The following is a 23,161-nucleotide window of genomic DNA, read 5'->3' as shown; positions in this document are numbered from 1 at the left end:
TCCAGCCAACTCTGCACTCATGCCTCTGTAATGACTCTGATTTAAGATTATCACAGTTGATTAAAGTCACCCATGATTAATGTACTGCCTCTTTTAGCTGTCCTCAATATCTTCTGATTTACTCTCTGTTCTGCAGCATAGCAACTGTTGGGGGTCTATAAACTCCATCCACTGGTGTCTTCTTTCTCTGGTTATTATTTACCTCCACCCAAATGGATTCTACATCCTCTAATCCAATCATTGTATTTAATTCCATCTCATGGTTTCAAAGTCACCCCACCACCCTTTCTCCCTGGTCTTTCAAAAGCAACATAGACGTGATTATTTAGTTCCCAGTTTTGATTTCCTTGTAAATATCGCTGTGTAGTGCCGATAACTTTAGACCCATTCACCTCTATTTATCCTGTTAAATTACTTATTTTGCTCTGAATACTATTAATATTTAAGTAAAGAGCCAATATTTTTGCCTTTTTACTACCTTTTTCCCCTTTGCCATTTTCTTTAGTACTTGCACACTGTGTTCCTTCCAGTCAGCATGACTAAATAGTTGCCCTGCATTGCTCCATAATCTTTTTTGTTGTAAATCTAAGTGTACCCATACACCCTGTCCAGAACCCTCTCATCTTTGATTTAATTAATGCCTTTTATACATTCTTGCCACTCTTTATTGTATATATCATCTAATCGTACCTATTGCGGGAATGTGGCATGGGATACGAGAGTCACAGGAGAAGTTGATTTAAGCATTTTGATCAGATTTTCAAGCCTTTTTTTCTGCTATGTTAACTGTAATCTTTGATTGCTTTTAAAAATAGTCATCAGTGTGATCTGCTTGGTATTTTCTCTCTCATCGAATGCATCTTAATGGCATAAATATAAACCAGGCCAAAAGTTGAAAAGCTTCCTGATTCTTGATTGAATATGTCTGCATAATGAGCAAGGATGATGTGATCATGAATTTTAAGACTTAACAAAGAAAGATATAGAGTGATCTTAGTACCTGCATCTCCTTTCTCACATCCGTTGTAAGAATTGGCGTACACTGTTGAGATTGGAAGGTGGATGGCTGTAACTTGATCTCAGATAATATGACCAATATCTGACAAGTGTTTGGACTGCATTTTAGGACTGCACTAAGGAGATAACTCCAAAACCATGCATTTTGAAAATAAAAATAAAAGTGGTAGTCAATAAAATTGCAACAATTTATACTTACACAACAGAGGTATGTAATAAAATGTCCTAAAGCACTTCACAGAAACATTGAATGGAGGAAAGATAATGGCGCTGATCAAAGTCAAGATTGAAGAAGTTAATTTTTTTTACACATTTTTTTCAAGGAGGTAAGTAGGAATGCAGAGGAGATTAGACTAAATGTTCAACCCTGCAAGGCTGAAATGGCTAAAGACTCTTCAGTGAACAGAACAATGGGAGCAGGCACTATAAGGAGCAGAGCAGAGGGAATATAGAACATAGAACATAGAAAAATACAGCGCAGTACAGGCCCTTCGGCCCTCGATGTTGCGCCGACCGAAGCCTACCTAACCTACACTAGCCCAATAACCTCCATATGCTTATCCAATGCCCGCTTGAATGACCATAAAGAGGGAGAGTCCACCACTGATACTGGCAGGGCATTCCATGAACTCACAACACGCTGAGTAAAGAATCTACCCCTAACATCTGTCCTATACCAACCTCCCCTTAATTTAAAGCTGTGTCCCCTAGTAACAGCTGACTCCATACGCGGAAAAAGGTTCTCACTGTCAACCCTATCTAAACCCCTAATCATCTTGTACACATCTATCAAATCTCCCCAAACCTTCTTTTCTCCAATGAGAACAGCCCCAAGTGCCTCAGCCTTTCCTCATACGATCTTCCTATCATGCCAGGCAACATCCTGGTAAACCTCCTCGGCACCCGTTCCAGTGCCTCCACATCCTTCCTATAGTATGGCGACCAAAACTACACACAATACTCCAGATGAGGCCGCACCAGAGTCTTATACAACTGCAACATGACCTCAGAACTCCGGAACTCAATTCCTCTACCAATAAAGCCCAGTACACCTTATGCCTTCGTCACAGCACTATTTACCTGGGTGGCAACTTTCAGAGATCTGTGTACATGGACACCAAGATCCCTCTGCTCATCCACACTACCAAGTAGCCTACCATTAGCCCAGTAATCCATCTTCTTGTTACTCCTACCAAAGTGAATGACTTCACACTTAGCTACATTGAACTCCAAGAATATCACAACTGATTGAGGTTGTACAGGTAGGAAAGGTTGAGGTACTGGAGAAATTTGAAGATGTGTGCAAAAAGATTTTTAATTAGTATATATGACTTCAATGAATAGCTAACCCCGGAGCATTATGGGAAAAAAGAGAGTAGTTGTGTGTTGGATAAGTTGTCATTTGCAAAGGATTGAACTCCTCCGGAGCTAAGGACAACACTAGAATAATTGGGTCTGGAGGTGGTGAAAGTTGTGGATAGCATTAAAACTGAAGTGCAGATAAGCCAAGGACAATATTACTATGAAAGCATGAATAGGTGGTGCTAGTGGTTTCAGAGATTACATTTAACTAGCAAAAGGTTATGGTTACCCTTGCACAATTTCATGAGATCTGCCATCCTTGCAGGATGATCTTCAGGGAAAGGTTAAATCATTGTGTTATTATTTCTGTGAATAGCCGTCCCAAGCACAATACCTTAAATTATGTCCTGAATGTCATTACTCTTATTGATACACAATCTTCCAGTAATTTGGATGTTTACCATGCATCTTCATCCAATTAAAAGTAAAACATACATTTAAAACTGATACAAGCAATGAAATTTTAGGAGACTGCATAAGAAATTCTTCCAACATTATTGAAGACATATTATTGAAAAAGATAATGGGTTGCTAGTTAGACATCTTTATGAGCTTCTTGTAACTTCTCAGGACAATTTCTCTGCCATCATGACACTTTGGCACATAACAAATAGCAACAGACCCAAACAGAAGCCAAGTCCAGATAGTTAAAACCCTCAAATTAATTTAAGATTTAACATCATTGTCTTATGAAGGAAGAGGTAGGAAATAGAGAAACCAGATGCATCCTCAACTCAAGGGATAGTGTTCTCAGGCGAGTTCACCCTTTACTCACAAGCAGAAACACAAACATAATGCTTATACTATATTTAAAATGAAAACATGTTTTGAAAATGTATCTCTTATAGTGAACCCATTAACTTTTATCCATCTTCTCAGAGACATGGATTGCCAGTAACCCAGAGACCATCAGGGTGTCATCCCATCGAAAATAACTCTAACTCTCTAACCAACTTTGCAAGCACTAGACTACCATCAAAGTGCAGAGGATCTAAATTGTTAGCAAAAGGATGTGGCACTGCGTGAGTTCCAGTGGAAGAGTGAAGTGCTGGTGGCATAAAAAGAGCAGGAAGTCTCCTTTGCAGCACTGAGCATTTAATACCATACTGAACAACCATCTCATAAGGTATTTTTACATTTATTCACAGAATGTAGGCATCACTAGCTAAGTCTGCCCTTATTGCCCCTCTCTAATTGCCCTCAAGATGATAGTGGTACGCTGCCTTCTTGAATTGCTACAGTCCAAGTGGTATAGATACACCCACAGTGTTGTAAAGAGAAAGATTTTGACCGAGCAGCAGCAAATGATGGTTTGAAGGGGAACTTGCAAATGGTGGTGTTCACATCCATCTGCTTCTCTTGCCCTTCTGGGAGGTAGTGGTGTGCATGGCTCATGTGGGAAGAATACCCTGGAGCTCCAAATTTCATCTCACTCCTGAAGAAGCATCTAAATATACAATCTGTAAAAAGGTTATTTTTCAATAATCTCTACTTTGCTACAAGAAAATTCTCTGACCAACAATTTTATTTTTTTTAAACAAAAACCTCCCAGAGGAATATATATATGTGTGTGTGTGTGTGTATGTATATATAGTATGTGTGTTTGGAGGATCGAATCAGCCTAACATGGTTATCATTGCTCAAAGGGCAAAGGAAAAGATGAAGATTGTTTTAAAAATAATGTTTGGCAGACTGGTAAGTCTTTACTTTTAGGAAGTAACTGTATTCCTTTAAGTGTGCACGCTATTTCTGAACCCCCACTGGCCATGAGCTCCCACCAAAAGGTTCAATCCAGGCCAGAAGCTTACTTTAAGTATCAATTAGGTTGGCCTTGGGAAATTTTGCGAGGTCAGTCATGCATAGTTTTAACACATGCAGAGCTCAGTTGGCTGTATTCTGACACTTCAGTGCCAAGATGGAAAATACACCCTACGACATCCTTATGTTACACTCTTGGAACTAGAATCTTCATTGGTCTAATTGGAGCAATGCAGAGAAAGCTTTAATCTGAATTTAACTTGATTTACACCTGGTATCAAAGTGATTGATGCTATGACTGGGTGCCAAAGCTGGAACCGTGTTCCACTTGCCAACAGTGAGACATCTTACCTTAACATTCCACAACTGGTGCAGGAATAAATATGCATTGATAAAGTCCAGACCAATGTACAACCCTCAATTAGTATAAAATTGATGTTTCTCTCATGCAAGAATTTATGAGTTCATTAAACTCCTGAGGAAGTTCAAACAGCATTCAAAATGTTTCCTCAGAACGCAGTGACAAATTAAGTGTGGTAAATTTGATAGTTCTTTCAAATTTGCTGGCAGAGGGCTGATGAGCCAAGTGGCCTCCTCCTGTGCTATAAAATTCTATGAATTGATAGTTAAATTTACAGAAACACAGAGAAGTATTTTGTGTTTGTTGAAGTAATGAGCTGAAGGTGGATTACCATACAAGGTGTACACATCCAAACCTCATAGTGCTAACACTGCAAGGGGCCAGACAACAGGCTGTAGAGGGCCCAGCTGCACCCAGTTCCACCTGTGACTGATTATTAGAAAAGCCATAAGCAAATAAGTACCAGGGTGGGGTAATGGAAAAGGTGGGTATGAACAGAAAGGATTTTCTCTATAATTTGAAATAGTGTAATGAGATTAAAGTTGTGCAGAGACTTCCTTCGACTTAACCATATTAAAGTATATTTGTGCTTGGTTTTTAAAGGGAGAAATTAAGTTGAAAGGAGCCAGGTTTCTGATTGTCTTGCTATAATCTTAGAAGCAATCTAACGTTTGCTTTGATGATACAAGTAACCAGATAAACTTTGACTCAAAGTTTAGCCAGTTGAATAAACAACAGTCAGCAAATTGAATTGTAATTTTACTTAAAAGGAAATAGGATCTGTGACCTGATTTCTTTTCATTTTGCCAATAGTGGTTTGTCCAAACAATTAATTACTGTTGAATGCAACTGGCATTTGTGTTTAATCGACATTCTGCAGGGGGAGGGGGGCGCGAGATTACTAACGCAGTGAATCTACAGCCTCTACATCGATGCCTTTCCTTGGTAAATTGAGGCAAATGTATTTCAATAGATTCCTTGGGCCTTAGTCCGTTATATAGAATTACATATGACATTTAGGGAAAAAATAGACCATTCAGCACAACTAACCCGTAGCAACCTGCATACTCACACAAGTCTCCTCTCATGGAATCTACCTTAACTCATTCTTTCAGCATACCTTTCTATTCTCTTTTTTCCTCAAACTTATCTAGTTTTCTTCTGAAAGCGTTAAGCAGTTTGCCTCTATCACAATCATTGGAAGTGATTCCCAATTTGTGATGACTTCTGAATGAATAAACTTTTCTTTTCTTTATAGATCTATTGACAACTGTCTTGTATTTAGGCCTTTAATAAAAGCATTCTCTTCACATTTACCACATATGAACAACTCACAATTTTAAAGATCTCTTTGGTGCTCTTATAACGTCTTCTTTTTCGAAAGAAAAAAATCCCCAAATTGTTCAATCTTTCCTGAAAGTTATAATTTTACAGTTCTGGTTCTAAACTTCTAAATCATTTTGCACGTTCTTTTGTGTGTGAATAATCTCTGCATAGTGTAGAAATTAGAACTGTGCACAGAAAGTTTAGCCTGACTAGAGTTCAATTCAAGTCTAGTAAAACTTCATTACTTCAAATTGCATATTACTAGAAATACGTATTCCTATGCAAAATCATCAGTGTAAAGAATGGAATAACAGTGGCCCCAACACTGTTCCTTGTCGGACATTACGATCAACTTTCCTTCAATCCAAATAACTGCCTTTGACCTCTCATAGTCTGCTTTCTATTTTGTAGCGAATTCATTATCTATTCAGTTACTTGACTCTTGATTCCATATGTCCTGATTTTTTTTTGTTACGCGTTTGCAGTGTGTTTACCTTAACAAATGCCATTGGAAAATATTCACTGTATTAAAAGAGTTTGTAGAAAAATCCACTTCATTAGTTTTCATGAAGCATGCAGACAGTAAACAAATAGACAGACTTATATGATTGTACAATTTTCAACTTTTCTTCAGATTTCCAATAATTGAGATTTTTTTATATAAAACCTCCAGTGAAACAATCATACCACATCATGGCAAGTAATCTGCTCACTGAGAAATCTAATCATCACTCACCTCTAAGGGTAAACATAGCTGCTTAACCACATGTCAAACCAATTTTGACTGTTGCTTCCATCTAGAAAGACCAAATAACTTAAGTGATTAAATCTGTCAAATTAAGCTGTACTGACAATGGGAAACAAGGTACAAGATTTGATCCCTGATCTTTGTTGAGTTAACCAACGTCCTGAAGTGTCCTTTAAACTGGACACAGCATTGCCAAGTGAAGAGAGAAAGAACAAATTTCATCTTAACAGTGCTGGAAATGTGAACCTGGATATTATCTGAATGTCACCCCATAGTTGAATTGCCAATGGATCTGGTGGAGTGATCTTAGCTAGTGTTGGAGCATTAATTTGATGAGGGTTCAAATTAAATTCCTGGTCTATATTGAGCTCCAATTTAAGCTGAAGTGATAACAAACAAAGAAAGACTTCCATTGATTCGGTGATTTTTACAGCCCCAAGTTGCCTTAAACCATTTTTAAATGTCTGTCACTGTAGATGTGATCCTGTTTACTTCGGCACTTCTGAGGAGGAAATCGGCAAGGGTAAATTGTCCTGGTTACTATGCGGCAATCGCCATTCGAAGTGTGGACATTGAGTGAGGATATGATTGGGTGTAGCATACATTGTGAAGGTTCATGCATGAATCATGACTATTTGGGGAAGTAATGGATGCAAATGGTAATGCATCCAGTTGGTAGTGTCATGCTTAGTAATGATGCTATGTGCCTTTAGTAACCAAATGGTTCCTTTCCACAACCTTTTATACTTCAGCTAAAATTGTTAATGAAAAATTATTGGAAAACAGTAATTACTTCTCTAAGTAGTTTTTTCACACATGCACAGAAGTACAACCTGTATATTGCATGCTTTACAAAATCGTAAACATAGATACTTCTGCCCTTGACAATCTTTAATTGTTTGTATTTGTGCAGGAAACTTGGCACAAATGGCTAATAGTCGAATGATTAAAATAAAACCACGGATGAGTTGGATGTCAACAAGAATTACATCTATGAAGCTTCCAAAAATCAATCTTAGGAATTCCCAAAACTAAAGGATTTTCCTCAAATAATGCACATGAAAGAATTTGGGGATTACTTTGTATGTTCTTTTTGAACATATTACATTGAATAGACATAGTTTAAAGACTGGCTTTGTGACATGGTACAAATAAGTCATAATGTATAGTCTTTTCAAACTGCCATTTCCTCTTTCAATTCTCATTGTATGTGACAACGCATGCACACTAAAATCTTGTAATTGTAAATATAAAACATCAAGATTTATTCTAAAACAAGAAAGAGAACCTAGATCTTGCAAGGGAGCCATGAAACAACTCCAATTAGTTCTGCTTGGTTTAGTCCAGCATCTGATCTGTTGAAATCAATGTCATGGAAATTAAAGCCATAACAGATAGAGCCGTCATTGTCTTTTTTCAGTGCAAGTCTCACTTCAATTGGCCATTGTTTATATATAGAATGCCTCGGACCCTTTCAGTCAATGGCATTCAGGTCAATTGTCAACTACAAAAATCTTGTCAAGTCACATCGGCAGCAGCAAAGCATGTGTAGAGTTTGAGGTTTGTTACTCACAGTCAAATATGTTTCACCAGTTTGGCGGGCAATTGTGTCATTCTTTCTTAATGTCACAGTTATTGTGTTTTCATTTTATTTATTCAAGGAATGTTGGAACCACTGGCTAGCCACCATTTGTTGCCTAACCCTAATTCCACTTGAGAAGTTAGTGGTGAGCCATATTGTTGAACCCCTGCAGGCCATGGGGTGTAGAGACACCCACAGTGTCATTAGGCAGGGAGTTCCAGGATTTTAACCCATTAACAATGAACAGCAATATATATCCAAGTCAAGATGATTGTGAATTGGAGAGGAACTCTTATCTCATGCATCTGTAAGCCATGGTTTCCTAGGCAGTAGAGTTTGCAGGTTTGGAAAGTCCTGTTGAATTCCTGTTAGTGAGTTGCTACAATGCATCTTATGGATGCTGCACTCTGCCAGCACTGTGGTCAAGGCAGTGAATGTTTAAAGGGATGCATGGAGTGTCAATCAAATAGGGTGATTTTTCAATTCATGGGGGACTGGCACTCAGTGTTAAAGGAAGTTGTACAGATGAGACATTCTTTACCTGAATGATTCTGGGACCTGTGTTCTGGTGACTCATGATTTTAGAGGAGTAGCAAAGACTTTAAACTAAATTGTGGGCAAGGGATCAATTGACAGAAAACAGTCATGGGGTCACAGAGATATACAGCACAGAAACAGACTCTTCAGTCCAACTCATCCATGCCAACTAGATAGCCTAAATAAATCTAGTCTCATTTGCCAGCATTTGGCCCATATCCCTCTAAATCTTTCATACTGATATACCCATTCAGATGCCTTCTAATTGTACCAGCTTCGAACACTTCCTCCGGCAGCACATTCAATACATGCATTACCCTCTGTGTGAAAAGATTGCCCCTTCAGTCCCTTTTAAATCTTTCCCTTCTCAGCCTAAACCTATGCCGTAAAACATCGGACACCCCCATCCTCATCATATCCATGCACCTCATGATTTTCTAAACTTCTGTAAGATTGCCCCTCAGCCTCAACATTCCAGGGAAAATAGTCCAAGTCTATTCAGCCTCTCCCTAAAGCTCAAACCCTCCAAACCTGGCAACATCCTGGTAAATCTTTTCTGAACCTTTTCTAGTTTCACAACATCCCTCCTCCTATAGCATAATACTCCAGAAGTGACCTCCCAACTCTTATACCCAGTGCACTGACCAATAAAGGCAAGCATACCAAACGCCTTCTTCACTGTCCTAGCTAACTTTGACTCTACTTTCAAGGAACTATGAACCTACACTCCAAGGTCTTTTAGTTCAGCAACACTCCCCAGGACCTTACCATTAAGTCCTGCCCTCATTTGCCTTTTCAAAATGCAGCACCTCACATTTATTTAAATTAAACTCCAACTGCCATTCTACGGCCCATTGACCCATCTGATCAAGATCCCATTGTACTCTGAGGTAACAATTTCAGCTGTCCTCTACAGCCCCAATTTTAATATCATCTGCAAACTAATTTTATTAAAGAGGAAGGAAAAGTTAAGAGAGCAAAATAGCTATAAAAATGTAAATAATCCAAGTACGGCAGAATTGACAAAACATACAAACACAATAATGTGCCAGCAGATAGGGTTATTAGTTGTGAAATTATTAAAAAGCTAGAATTGAATACACTCCAACTGAATGCAGGCAACTTTGACAAAGGGAGATGATTTAATGGTGTAAGCATGTATTTTTATCCCTTATCTCATGTTCTCTCTCACTATCTGATTTGAACGAATACTTGCAGTTGCTCTGTCTTGATATTTAATATGTTAATGATTTAGATGAGGGAATTAAAGTGTAATACATCAAAATTTATTGATGACTCAAAGCTGGGTGGAAGAGTGAGGTGCGAGGAGGATGCAGTCATGCTTCAGTGTGATTTGAACAGGCTAAGTGAGTGGGCAAATGCATTGCAAACTTATCCATTTTGGTAGCAAAAATGGGAAAGCGGATTATCATTTGAATGACTGTAAATTGAACGAGGGGAATGTTCAACAAGACTGGCTGCCCTCAAGCACCAGTCACTGAAAGTAAGCGTGCAAGTGTTGCAGGCAGTACAGAATGTGGGCGGCACGGTGGCACAGTGGTTTGCACTGCTGCCTCACAGCGCCTGAGACCCGGGTTCAATTCCCGACTCAGGCGACTGACTGTGTGGAGTTTGCACATTCTCCCCGTGTGTGCGTGGGTTTCCTCCGAGTGCTCCGGTTTCCTCCCACAGTCCAAAGATGTGCGGGTCAGGTGAATTGGCCATGCTAAATTGCCAGTAATGTTAGGTAAGGGGTAAATGTATGGGTGGGTTGCGCTTCGGCAGGTCGCTATGGACTTGTTGGGCCGAAGGGCCTGTTTCCACACTGTAAGTCTAATCTAATCTAATTTTAAAAAAATCTAAGACAAACTGTATGTTGGCCTTCATAGCGATAGGATTCGAGTACAGGAACAAGGATGTCTTGCTGCAATCGTACAGGGCATTAGTGAAGCCACACCTGCACGCAGTTTTGTTCTCCTTATCTGAGGAAGGATATTCTTGTTGTAGAGGGATTGCAATTAAGGTTTACCAAATTGATTCCTAAAATGGCACAACTGACACATGAGGAGAGAAGGAGGCGGTTAGGATTGTATTCTCTGGAATTTAGAACAATGAGAAGAATATCATAGAAACCTATAAAATTCTAACAGGACCAGGCAGGTTAGATACAGGAAGAATGTTCCCAATGATGGCAGAGTCTAAAACCAGGGATTATAGTTTAAGGATGAGGGATTTCTTAACCAAGAGAATGATGAGCCTGTGGAATTCATGACCACAGAATGTAGCTGAGGCCAAAACATTGTATACATCAAGAAGGAGATAGAAGTAGCTCTTGTGACTAAAGGGAGGGCAGGATAAGAGTAGTGAGCCCAATGATCAGTCATGGTCATATTGAATGATGGAGCAGGCTTGAGGGGTCAAATGGCCTACTTCTGCTCCTATCTTCTGCAGGAGAGAAGTGTCAAGAGACTTTAAGCATGGAAACATAAGTACGTTGCCTGTATTGGTAAGTTGCATGCAGAGTGGTGACAGAAGGAACATTTTCAGGTGAAAGTTGATGAAGGGAAAGGTTACTATGATTTGTCTTGAACACTGATGACTTTGTCAATTTAACAAAGAGGCAAAGTAAGTGGTAACCCCTTATTGTTGTTGTCGTTCCCGCAAAATGCTGCTTACGCCTTTATTTTGCTTGAGACATTGAGTTATTCAAGTGATGTGGTCCTGTTGGCATTCACTCTGCTGGACACTTCCTGCTATTGTTATTGTGTGCTGTTTTCTTTTGGGCTGATGCCTCTCCAGTGCATCAATACTGCAGATTTGGTTTTGCTTACTTAGTGAATTCACTACTTTCTTGCCTAAACTGTAGGCTTTTAACCCTCCTGCAAGACTTCAGAAACATCTGAGAGGTTTAATAAAGGGGTCCCTGATTTACAAACATCCAAGCTATGAACATCCATACTTACGAACACAGCTCCACGAAGAGATGTTATTTTAAAGATTTAACAAATGAACATTTACTGTACTTATGAACAGCTATTTCATATTGTCCTATGTGCACAAATCCAACCTTGAAACTTTCGGTGCCTCTAATAGCAAGATCACAGTGAATAGCATTCTGCAGTTTGCAATACTCATGCATGTTTTGCTGATGCTCGGAACTCTGGCAAAATCAGCATTCATGTCAGCAAACAGATACAAAGTGTGCTTCTCCATTATACACGCTGTGATTCCACCCAAGCAGAAAATCCAGTCTACTCTCTTAATCAGTGACAGTTCAGGAAATCTGAAATAAAACAGAAAATGTTGAAAATCATTCAGCAGTCCAAGTAGTATCTGTGGCAAGAGAAGGAGTCAACTTTTCAAAGTCAGCAACCTTATATCAGAGTTAGAGACGTGAGCAGGTTTCATAAAAGAATCATGTTATCCCTATGGTGTGGAAGCTGACCATTTGGCCTATCAAGTCCACGCTAACCCACTGAAGAGTATCCTACACAGACCCACCCCATTAATCCTGCATTTCCCAGGGCTAACACACCTAGCCTGCACAAACCTGGACTCCATGGGCAATCTTAGCATAGATAATCCACTTAACTTACACATCTTTGGACTGTGGGAGGAAACCCATGCAGGGACAATGTGCAAACTCCACACAGACAGCCACCCAAGGGGGGAATTGAACCTAGGCTCCTGACACTGTGAGGCAGCAGTGCTAACCACTGAGCTGCCATACCACCCCTATGTTTAAAGTGAGTACAGAGGCAGGTGAAAGGTTAAGAAATGAAAGGGAAGAAACTGAATAGTTTGTGACAATGTGGAAAGTAAAAGAAGAGATGACATATGTGACTGGAGGAGCTAAATATGACAAAATCAGAACCATTACCACAATAGCTGCTGTTCCAAAAAAAAAGCAATGTTTACTGATGTTTTTAATCAACATTAAAAAACTAAGCAAGTGTTTGTTTCTCTACTACTTTTAAAATCTGCAGCCTAAAATATTCACTACATGCAAACATAATTCTCATCCAAGTATATTGTGTTGTATTTTGTAATGTTAATGAAATATGTCAAGGTAAAATTAAGAACTAAAAGATAAGTAAAGAAAAATAAAATGTTCTGATGAAGAATCAAAAGACTCAACAAAGTTAATTCTTCCAGACCAGTTGGGATTTTCTTGCAATTTCTGTGTTTAAACCAAAAGATAAACTTGTACTTCTATCGCACCTTTCATGTCTTCAGGATGTTAAAGGGTTTTACATCAATTAAGTACTTTTAAAATGCAGTCACAGTTGTAATGAAGGAAACTTGGCAATCAGTTTTGAGCACATTGAGGTGCCAGGAACAACACAGTAATAATAACCAAATAAACTATTTTAGTGATCCTGAGTGAGCAACAAATATTGAGAGAGTTCCACTGTTCCTTTTCAAAATAGTGCCATGGAATCTTTCATATCAATATGAAACAGCAGATAGGATCACCATTTAATGTCTCCAATGCAGCACTTTCTCAGTACTGTATTCAAGTTTCAGTAGATTCTATGCACAAGTCTCAAGTAAGATTTGAACCCACAAACATTTGTTTTAAAGATGACAGTGCTATGATTTGACCACAATTAACATCTAGGTAAATACTTACTCATCAATTAATGTTAAATTAAGTGATATTGTCATCATGATTTTGTCCTGAAGGGCTCTTGTCCAAAACGTTGATTCTCCTGCTCCTCGGATGCTGCCTGACCTGTTGTGACTTTCCAGTACCCCACTCTTGACTCTGATTTCCAGCATCTGCAGTCCTCACTTCATCCTCCTGATTTCATTATCAGCCAACTGCCAAACCCAACTAACTGTAGGTGAATCATTTGTTTCTTCCCTATCTTCTTGCCCTGCCAACTAAGGTTTGATACACTCAGTTAGCACAGGGATAGTACTGCACCATTGCAAACAGGTTGAAACCTACCAAAATGTATCAAAACATTTAGATTTCTCAAAAGCTTTCATTCATGTCCCTGTGAACATGATACATTTTTGCTTTGTTTTTAATCACAGAAATTACAGAATAAACAATTTCAATGTGGACAATAGTATTTTGTAGATGTAGACTCCACATCAACATCTTTTCACTCATACTGATATAATTGCCAGTTAAACTTTGTGATTGTCTCAGATTCAATCGTCACTTTTAATTGAGCCTTCTACGTTCCAATAATACAATAAGTTAGGGTAATCTGTGATATCACATATCAGCTAAATCACCTCCTTTAATCATTAAGTGCTCGTATCAGCATAACGAAAGTTGATGAAGCAATTTCATTACTGCATTCAGAGGATTGTGAGTTTAAACGCCACTCATAAACCTGAACATATGGCTCTAGGGGAAGGGCTTTTGTGGTGCAATGGTAGTATCCCAGCTTTTGGGCCAGATGCCTGGATTCAAGTCCGCCTGCTCTCAAGGCATGTTATAACAAGTTAAAGTATCTACAGCAGCCTAGGAGGGCACTTATGGTGCAATGTATCCAGGATTCAAATCCCAGTGATTTCAGAACTATGTAATATCCCTGAATGGTTTGATTAGGAAAATATCGATAATTCTACAGTGTTTTATTACAGGATTGTCAGATGTTTTGTCCCTTGGGTGAAATGTGAAAATCATGCGTGTTCTGTTTAAGTGAATATCATAGAGCCCATGAAACGATTAAGAAAATGCAGTGATTTCTCCAATAACAAATGAATGAATTATTTATTTATTTGTCACATATATAGATATATGTCTTGAAGATGCAGTGAAGTGTTTTGGAAACCAATCTTCTACATTGAAACAAAATAGAACTACTAAATGTTCAGGTCATAACTGTTTGTAGGATCCTTCCTGTAAACAAATAACTACTGTAGAGATAGAAGGCACTATATATTCATTTTATTACTTTATTTTTGTACGGTAGTTGCAATGTGTCACTATAAACAAGGAGATTGACAAAACTGCTGATATAATGTCTCTCTACTACAATAGACGGCATTTTTCTGAAGCCGGAGTATGATACATATTCAGTCTGGGACAACAGAGACAGCACTCCCTAATCTTTGTCTGCTTCACCTGAGCATGAAGTCCTTTCCTTTCGAAACATTCTCACTTACATTCCTGAAAGTGGCATGAGAGGTGATGGAGGATATTCCATATCACAACTGACATCCAACTCTCTCAAATTAATGCCTAGCAATCAGGAGTCTCCCCCAATCCGTCACAAAGGTACTGAAGCCAAATGGGTCGTATGGTGGCTCACTGTTTAGCACAGTGCCAGGGACCCAGTTTTGATTCCGCCCTTGGAAAGTGGTGTGGAATTTGTATATTCTCCCAGTGTCTGTGTGGGCTTTCTCCAGGTGCTCTGGTTTCCACCCACAGTCTAAAGATGTGCAGGTTAGGTGGATTAGCTATAGAAAATACAGGATAATAGGGATAAGGTAGGACATTGGGTCTGGTTGGGATGCTCTTTGGAGGGTTGGTGAGGACTCGATGGGCTGAATGGCCAACTGCCACACTGTACAGAGTCTAAATGTAGCACTGCCTCATCCAAGCTCGCTCAACACAGATCATGAATTGGACCTTGGCCCTTTTTGGCTGGAGCATTGTCTGCTTCCTGTGAGAATGAATAAAATGGGAATTGGAAAATACTGTTTCTATATGACTTGGGAACCTTTCATTTCAAAATGTATTTAACAAGGTGTTGTTAAAATTGCAAGGATTCAGAAAAGATTTACAAGGATATTGCCAGAGTTGGAGGGTTTGAGCTATGGGAGAGGCTAAATAGGCTGGGGCTATTTTCCCTGGAGGGGTGACCTTATGGATATTTATAAAATCATGAGGGGCATGGATAGTGTGAACAGCCAAAGTCTTTTTCCTAGCATGGGGGAGTGCCAAACAAGAGGGCATAGGTTTAAGGTGAGAGGAGAAAGGGATTTGCGGGGCATCTTTTTCACACAGGAGATAATGCGTGTATGGAATGAGCTGCCTGAGGGGGTAGTGGATGTGGGTACAATTACAACATTTAAAAGGCATCTGGATGGGTACACATATAGGAAGGGTTTGGAGGAACCTACTCCAAATGCTGGCAAATGGGACTAGATCATATCTGGTCAGCGTCAACGAGTTGGACTGAAAGGTCTGTTTCTGTGCGGTATAACTCTATGACTATCTTAAATGAACTTGGAGTGGTAAAATTGACTAGAGTGCACACACAGATACCTTCAGGAGTTTGCTTCAAAAACATCCAAAAGTTTAGGAAGCAGCCTACACATTTAAAACATTTCATTCAGAACAATCGGGTGCTAACATGATACGGAAGACCCTGTCTTTAACATGAATCTTTAACAAAGTTTCTTAAGTTTTTCTCACCATCAATATAGTTAGGTTTGTAGTACTTAGACCAGAGCATGGCAAAAGAGTATAACATAGGCGGATGGTGGGGCTGTAACTATCTATTAAATAAGCATCATTTTTCAAAGAAGCTATCATTATTGCATGTGAATGGAAGTTAATTGAAATATGATCACTGTATTGCATTTTTAGTAACTCCTTCACTAACAACCACATTAACCAGCGAATTCACTTTGCACCCAATGTCACCAGTCTATTAGAATAAGGATTTGTTAAATGTGGTGCTTCAAAGTTTTAATTGGAGGTACAGCATAGAAACCGGAGGCGACCAATCTTCAGATACTCAATCGGTCTCTAATCCCTGTACTATTTCAGAGCTGCTACTAACGTTACTCACTGTGTAATAACACAGGGCAGATACATGAACAGTATGGCTCCCATTAATCATGTGTAAATCCATTTCACAGAATTCAAAAGCATCGCGTCTGAATGCTTTACGATATTTCTGTGAGAATGAAATACCGAAGGAGTCGTTGTGGTTCGGGCACTTGAGTTTAGGGTAGGGTGTGGCGAGGCGGGAGACAAAAAAATGGAGAGAATTTGGATTGCAGTTCGAGCCTAGGGACCCTCAACCCAGCTCCAACAAAATGCACACACCACGATGAGGGTCCTCCTGTTTTGCATTTTCAGAAATAAGGCGAGAATATAAACGCCAGCATTCACTGGCGAAGTGCAAATTGCTGAAATACACAGACGGGTGTGATCAAACGACACGGGCAGTACTGAAATGAACAAAAGAACAAAAAAAGAAACTTTTTTTTATCAGTTAAACTTCATAAGAAAAGGCACACGTGTACAATCGTTAAACTTGCTACAGCGCGGCTAAAACTTGCCCAATAGTTAAACTGTTAGAAGGACACGCGCATCAGCAATCATTTATTTACAATCCCTCGCTCAGCCCCCGTCCTTTTTTTCGCGCTGTTTGTATTTCCCTCCACTGCACAAAAGGATCTAGCGAAACCCAGCACCTGCACTCTTGTTTCGGGACAGAAAATGCTGGGAAATACCCAGCAGGAGATGTCGACGCTGTTCTATAATGTATTTATCTCTAAAAATGCCCATCGCCTTTAACTAACTGGAGTTTCCGTTCTGAGTGATGCAGCAAACCCAGCTTCTGCGTGAATCCCTGGTCGAATGAAACATCAATTCAAACACGAAAAAAAAACCCCAAACAATTCCTCTTCGAGGGGGCGGGAACTTTAAAGACAGCCCCCCTGCGAGGAACTAACAAGCGAAAATTAACCTGCTAACCGCCCAACCCCTCTGGAAGCCGTCACTGTGGGATTCTTCATTGAGGCGAGAATGGATTGACAGACGCTGTGTCTCCCCCACCAACTCTCCCTCCGCCCCTGTCACCGTGTGATTGGTAACCCGGGCCAGGGAAGGGGTGGGATTTGGCTGGTCTCACATTATAAATATACAACAGTATTAGCTTCCCAGCACTCGGTGATCATTTAATGGGACGCGGCGCTGAAATTCAGTCCTGGAGAATTTGTTTTTATTTGGGGAAGAGGAGGGCCACAGCGGGGATCGGTCGTCAGTCTGAAAGGAATCCACCTTCCAAAAGCCAGGACTGCTTTCCCCTTTTTGACCAGCCCAAAAAAAAGGAAGAAACCCGTGTCCTTTCAAAGAAGAGGGGAAAAGAAAAAAGTTAGGAGGAACTTGGATGAAGTTTTGTTTTGGGGAGGGGTGAGAGAGAGAGAGAGAGAGAAAGGTGCAGTTGTGGGCATCCTAAGTCAGACAGGCCTGCGAGAGAGGGGGAGGCTAACGTTTCACTGCTCGTCCTCTGCATGAAGTGCAGCGAAGCGCCGATGCCCAGGCTAAATGCGTGTCGGCTGCTGATCCGCATGCTGTTCTGAGATCCGGAGTGAGGAACTGGAGGTGGAGGGTTGGGAGGCGAGAGACTGGCTGCTCCTGGGAGGAGGAGGAGGAGGAGTGGAGAAGGAGACAATCTGCACTTTTGCGGCGGGACTCGAGGATCTTACCTTGGCGTTTGTTGAAAAAGAAAGTGTAAAGGAAGAAGAGGAGCTCGGTGCTGGCTGAGAGAATCTTTGTTTTTTTTTCCCTCCCCCTCAAATAAATAACCAAGCCTGGAGGGTGTGCGATGGAGTGCTGCTACCTGCTGGAGCTGCTGCTGGTCGTGGCGTGGCTGCAGAGGTCGAGGGGAGCCTCGGCCGCCAAGGAGTTGTCCTGCCAGGAGATCACCGTGCCCCTGTGCAAAGGCATCGGCTACAACTACACCTACATGCCCAACCAGTTCAACCACGACTCGCAGGACGAAGCGGGACTGGAGGTGCACCAGTTCTGGCCGCTGGTGGAGATCCAGTGCTCGGCCGACCTGCGGTTCTTCCTGTGCAGCATGTACACGCCGATCTGCCTGGAGGACTATAAGAAGCCGCTGCCGCCGTGCCGCAGCGTGTGCGAGCGGGCCAAGGCCGGCTGCGCGCCCCTCATGCGGCAGTACGGCTTCGCCTGGCCGGACAGGATGAAGTGCGAGCGGCTGCCCCGCCAGGGACAGGCCGAGACCCTGTGCATGGACTACAACCGCACCGAGGCCACCACCGCGGCGCCGCTGTTCCCGCACCGGCCGCGGGCCCCGGGCGCCGCCGCTCCCCCGCCCGGAGCCAGCCGCCGGCCCCCCCCGGGCGCCGCCGGCCCGCCCCTGCTGCCGCTGCCGCCGCCGCTGCTCCCTCCCCGGCCGCCGGGCCGCTGCGAGCCCGCCTGCCAGTGCCGGGCGCCGATGGTGCCGGTGCGCAGCGAGCGGCACCCGCTGTACAACCGGGTGCGGACGGGCGAGGCGGCCAACTGCGCGGTGCCGTGCCACGACCCGTACTTCACGGCGGACGAGCGCAGCTTCACCGCCTTCTGGCTCGGCCTGTGGTCGGTGCTGTGCTTCGTCTCCACCCTGGCCACGGTGGCCACCTTCCTGATCGACATGGAGCGCTTCCAGTACCCGGAGCGGCCCATCATCTTCCTGTCCGCCTGCTACCTGTTCGTGTCCGCCGGCTTCCTGGTGCGCCTGGTGGCCGGCCACGAGAGCGTGGCGTGCAGCCGCCCGGCGGCGCCCTCGGAGCCGCACGTCCACTACGAGACCACGGGGCCGGCCCTGTGCACCCTGGTCTTCCTGCTGGTCTACTTCTTCGGCATGGCGAGCTCCATCTGGTGGGTCATCCTGTCCCTCACCTGGTTCCTGGCCGCCGGCATGAAGTGGGGCAACGAGGCGATCGCCGGCTACTCGCAGTACTTCCACCTGGCGGCCTGGCTGGTGCCCAGCGTCAAGTCCATCGCGGTGCTGGCGCTCAGCTCGGTGGACGGCGACCCGGTGGCGGGCATCTGCTACGTGGGCAACCAGAACCTGGACAACCTGCGCGGCTTCGTGCTGGCGCCGCTGGTCATCTACCTGTTCATCGGCACCATGTTCCTGCTGGCCGGCTTCGTCTCGCTGTTCCGCATCCGCAGCGTCATCCTGAAGCAGGGCGGCACCAAGACCGACAAGCTGGAGAAGCTCATGATCCGCATCGGCGTCTTCACCGTGCTCTACACCGTGCCCGCCACCATCGTGGTCGCCTGCTACTTCTACGAGCAGCACAACCGCCCGCACTGGGAGCTCACCCACAACTGCTCCTGCCTGGGCGAGCAGGAGGCCCGCCGGCCGGACTACGCCGTCTTCATGCTCAAGTACTTCATGTGCCTGCTGGTCGGCATCACCTCGGGCGTGTGGATCTGGTCGGGCAAGACGCTGGAGTCCTGGAAGGCCTTCTGGACGCGCTGCTGCTGGGGCAGTAAAGGCACCGGCGGCTCCATGTACAGCGACGCCAGCACCGGGCTCACCTGGAGATCTGGCACCGCCAGCTCGGTGTCTTACCCCAAACAAGTGCCGTTATCCCAAGTTTAACATTCGGGATGGTTCTCTCAACCCCGGCGTCTCGTTGAAATGTCTGCGGACTTCTAATGGTATCCATTAGTCAGAAGTGAAGGACTGACTGCAGCTATGTACCTGGGGCGCTGATACTCCTTGAATCTTAACCGTTTGGGATGCACACGCTGTCAGGAATGTGAGAGGGAAAAGTCGTGTCCCTGACCAGGAACTTTTCAGCCGTTCGCGATTTTATCATGCCAGGAGTCGGTTCTTCGTTTTTTTTTAAATTGTTGACATTAATTCAAATAGAGGAACGAATGGAGTACTTGACACAGGTCGTAATGGTTATAAGCCTGGGTGCATCAACCTGCCTTAAAAATCCTGTTTTTTTAGTATCCCCAAGTAATACGGGTTTCTTGCAAAATTGTATTTATATAATTATTTGTACTATGAACACAAATCTGTAAATTGTGTACATAACAAAAGCGTTTTTTGAAGTATATTCAGAGTATGTACATTTTTTTGTATATAAAAAAAAGTTTAGTGGTTGCCTTGCAGGAGCACCAGAATTATTTGAAACAATTATTCTATTTTGGCAATAAAACAACTTTGATTTTAATTACGTTTGGAACACGCTCGGCAAGTCTTGCTATTTTCTGGGAGGGGTGAGGGGTGGGAAGAGAAATGTGCATTTTACTGGTCGGGTAGTTTGTTGAGATGTTAGTTTAGGAGCAACTGAACATTTTGGTAATTGTTGAACTTTTTACCTGGCTGCCTACTGGTTGAGTACATAATTTCTTAAACGAGGCTCCTTTCAATAGGGTTAATCTGTGGGAGTGAGCCTTTTGAATCGAGTAACTTTGATGTCTCGTTTCCAAGCTTGAAGTACTTTTTCTCTCTCTTTCTCCTCCTCCCACCTACCCCCTCCCCCTTCATTTTTAGTTTCCCTTGTTTTCAAGGACGGCGGCCGCCATCATGGTGCCTAAAAAATGAATTAAAAGAGACGTTTCTGAGACTTAACTCGTTTAAGGGGGGGTGGGAGAGAGAGAACGACTTGTAACAGTTAGTGAGCATGAAGGGAACGGAGAACAGTATTTTAAACAGCCTTTTCTGCATTGTTGACCAGATTGCAGGCAGCAAGGCATAGGCCTGAACACAGAGAAATGCCCATGAATGCCCTACAGGTGGTCCAGCTCGCATAATCCCCCAATTTAAGGCGCTCTCCTTTGCAAGACAATTGCATAACAAAGCCCTCTCTCTTTTTGCTCCTAATTGAAGCAATAGGCAAGAATTATAGAATACAAGCTGTTTTTTTAAAAAAAACTGCATGGCAATTGCCTGGACTATAGTTGCAAGCAGATCAACGGAATGGCAGCGTTGTTCAGGCGAGTGTGCTCTCCTCATAAAAGGGCATTTCACTCTTCTTAGCAGTTTGGCGGACATAAAGAGAAACTATGCTCAGCACACACGCAATTTTATGGCAGATTAGTGATAATTTAAAAGTAATTGGGAAGGCTGTGTATTAGTACGAAAAAAAATGCCCCCAGGTCCAACGTTTGTCAATCAAGATAAGAGAGGGACAGTCCCATCACTTTGGGGTCAGTCCTGCTCGTGACCAAACCAATACTAATGCTAAGCCAGCACTTACTGAAGTTTTACAGACTCAAGTTCATCAAGTTTAACAAGATGATGATAATCTAAAGTTTGCATTTCTCCATTCCACCTGGATGATGCAAAATTATTTCCAAAGTATTAATTTTGTGAACAGGTGCTGTATGAATTCAGTCATGCAATGCTCGTTTATATTACTGTACGTTTGGCTTACACGAAACAGATAATTTACAACTTGAAAGGGATCACTTCTTAAAACCATGTCAAGAATTCCCAATAAAATGTATGTAACTTTATTTTTCGCCCTGGTTATTACCATTTTTCTTCACGTTTTATGGCGGCCTGTAGAACCATCAGGGGCCAGGGCTCAGTGGGTGGCGTGTGTACATTTTATCATTGAATTTAATCAGAAAATGTCAACAGATTCCGTAAATAAACCGGTTGGAGGATGCCAAACACGAGTCGTGCTGCTGCAGCGGTGCGAGATTTGGCAGCCCTGTTGATGTGAAGTAAAGGGCTCATCCCAATGTATTTATAATAATGATTTGGAGATGCCGGTGTTGGACTGGGGTGTACAAAGTTAAAAATCATACAACGCCAGGTTATAGTCCAACAGGTTTAATTGGAAGCACACTAGGTAACTTGAAAGCTAGTGTACTTCCAATTAAACCTGTTGGACTATAACCTGGTGTTGTGTGATTTTTAACTATTTGTAATAAAACTTCCTCAGCAGCCCCTTCAGAGGGCCTGGTCTCTGGGAATTACAGCAACCCACTGTGGTTATTTTTGCGGAGGTCGTGTTAATAGGTAAAACTGCTAGGACAGGGCCCAAGTTGAGTTTCAGTGTAGTTAAAGGATTGACCAGAAACATATTTATCTGCAGGGCAAGCTTTTAATTGAATACAAGGCAGGAATGTGGACCTTTATGGAGTTAAGCACAAATGGGTGCAATACAAATCGACAGTGCCCTATGTTGTTTTCTGCCTATACATTAGAATAAATAGGACACAATTGAAACCTTTGCCACAGATTTATAAACGCATGTTCGTTTTCTTTGCCTGGTGTACAAAGATCTTCCATTTTCACAGATGCATATTGCAAGGCGCCAGGAGACAGGTAAATTGGTGAAGTAAAATGTTGAAAATATCCCTCCTGCCAAGCGCTACCACCGACACAAAACTAAAGAGAGCAAAAATCAAAAGAACTGCTGTAAATCAGAAACAAAACCAGAAATTGCTGGAAAAGCTCAGCTGTGCACAGATGCCTGCTGAGCTTTTCCAGCAATTTCGGGTTTTGGCTGTGAAAAGATTTCCCATGTAAGCGGTGGGGAGTTTTCCGAATCTCCGTCCCAATGAAGACCAACCCTAGTACAGTATTTACATTCCTTTAGCGACTTGGCTTGACGGCATTAGCTGGTGCAATGCAGGGAATCTTGGGAATGGAGCCCTTGACAAAATCGTGGTCCAGCCAGCTGGGTTCTTAAAATACTGCGATGCTATTTCCTTGTGTGAAAAAAAACCGGTCAAAGCAACGGGCAACTGTATTGGAAGCGCCCGCTGCAAGGCCTCCAGGGA

The 23,161-nt window shown here is 42.4% G+C and overlaps 1 protein-coding gene across 1 annotated transcript; it reads left to right on the top strand.

The window, feature by feature from the left end:
* Positions 1-17,570: 17,570 nt before the first annotated feature.
* Positions 17,571-20,595, top strand: fzd8a (frizzled class receptor 8a). Its single transcript, XM_060825096.1, has one exon. It carries the CDS (start codon positions 18,222-18,224, stop codon positions 20,010-20,012), a length of 1,791 nt encoding a protein of 596 aa, XP_060681079.1. The 5' UTR covers positions 17,571-18,221; the 3' UTR covers positions 20,013-20,595.
* Positions 20,596-23,161: the final 2,566 nt, after the last annotated feature.

Source organism: Hemiscyllium ocellatum, chromosome 5 (genome assembly GCF_020745735.1).
Source record: "Hemiscyllium ocellatum isolate sHemOce1 chromosome 5, sHemOce1.pat.X.cur, whole genome shotgun sequence".
NCBI classification, from domain to species: domain Eukaryota; kingdom Metazoa; phylum Chordata; class Chondrichthyes; order Orectolobiformes; family Hemiscylliidae; genus Hemiscyllium; species Hemiscyllium ocellatum.
This window is presented reverse-complemented; position numbering and strand designations above follow the sequence as displayed.

Bases quoted from the DNA above. Each gene is read 5' to 3' on its own strand.
- fzd8a (XM_060825096.1), top strand. From the start codon at position 18,222: ATGGAGTGCTGCTACCTGCTGGAGCTGCTGCTGGTCGTGGCGTGGCTG.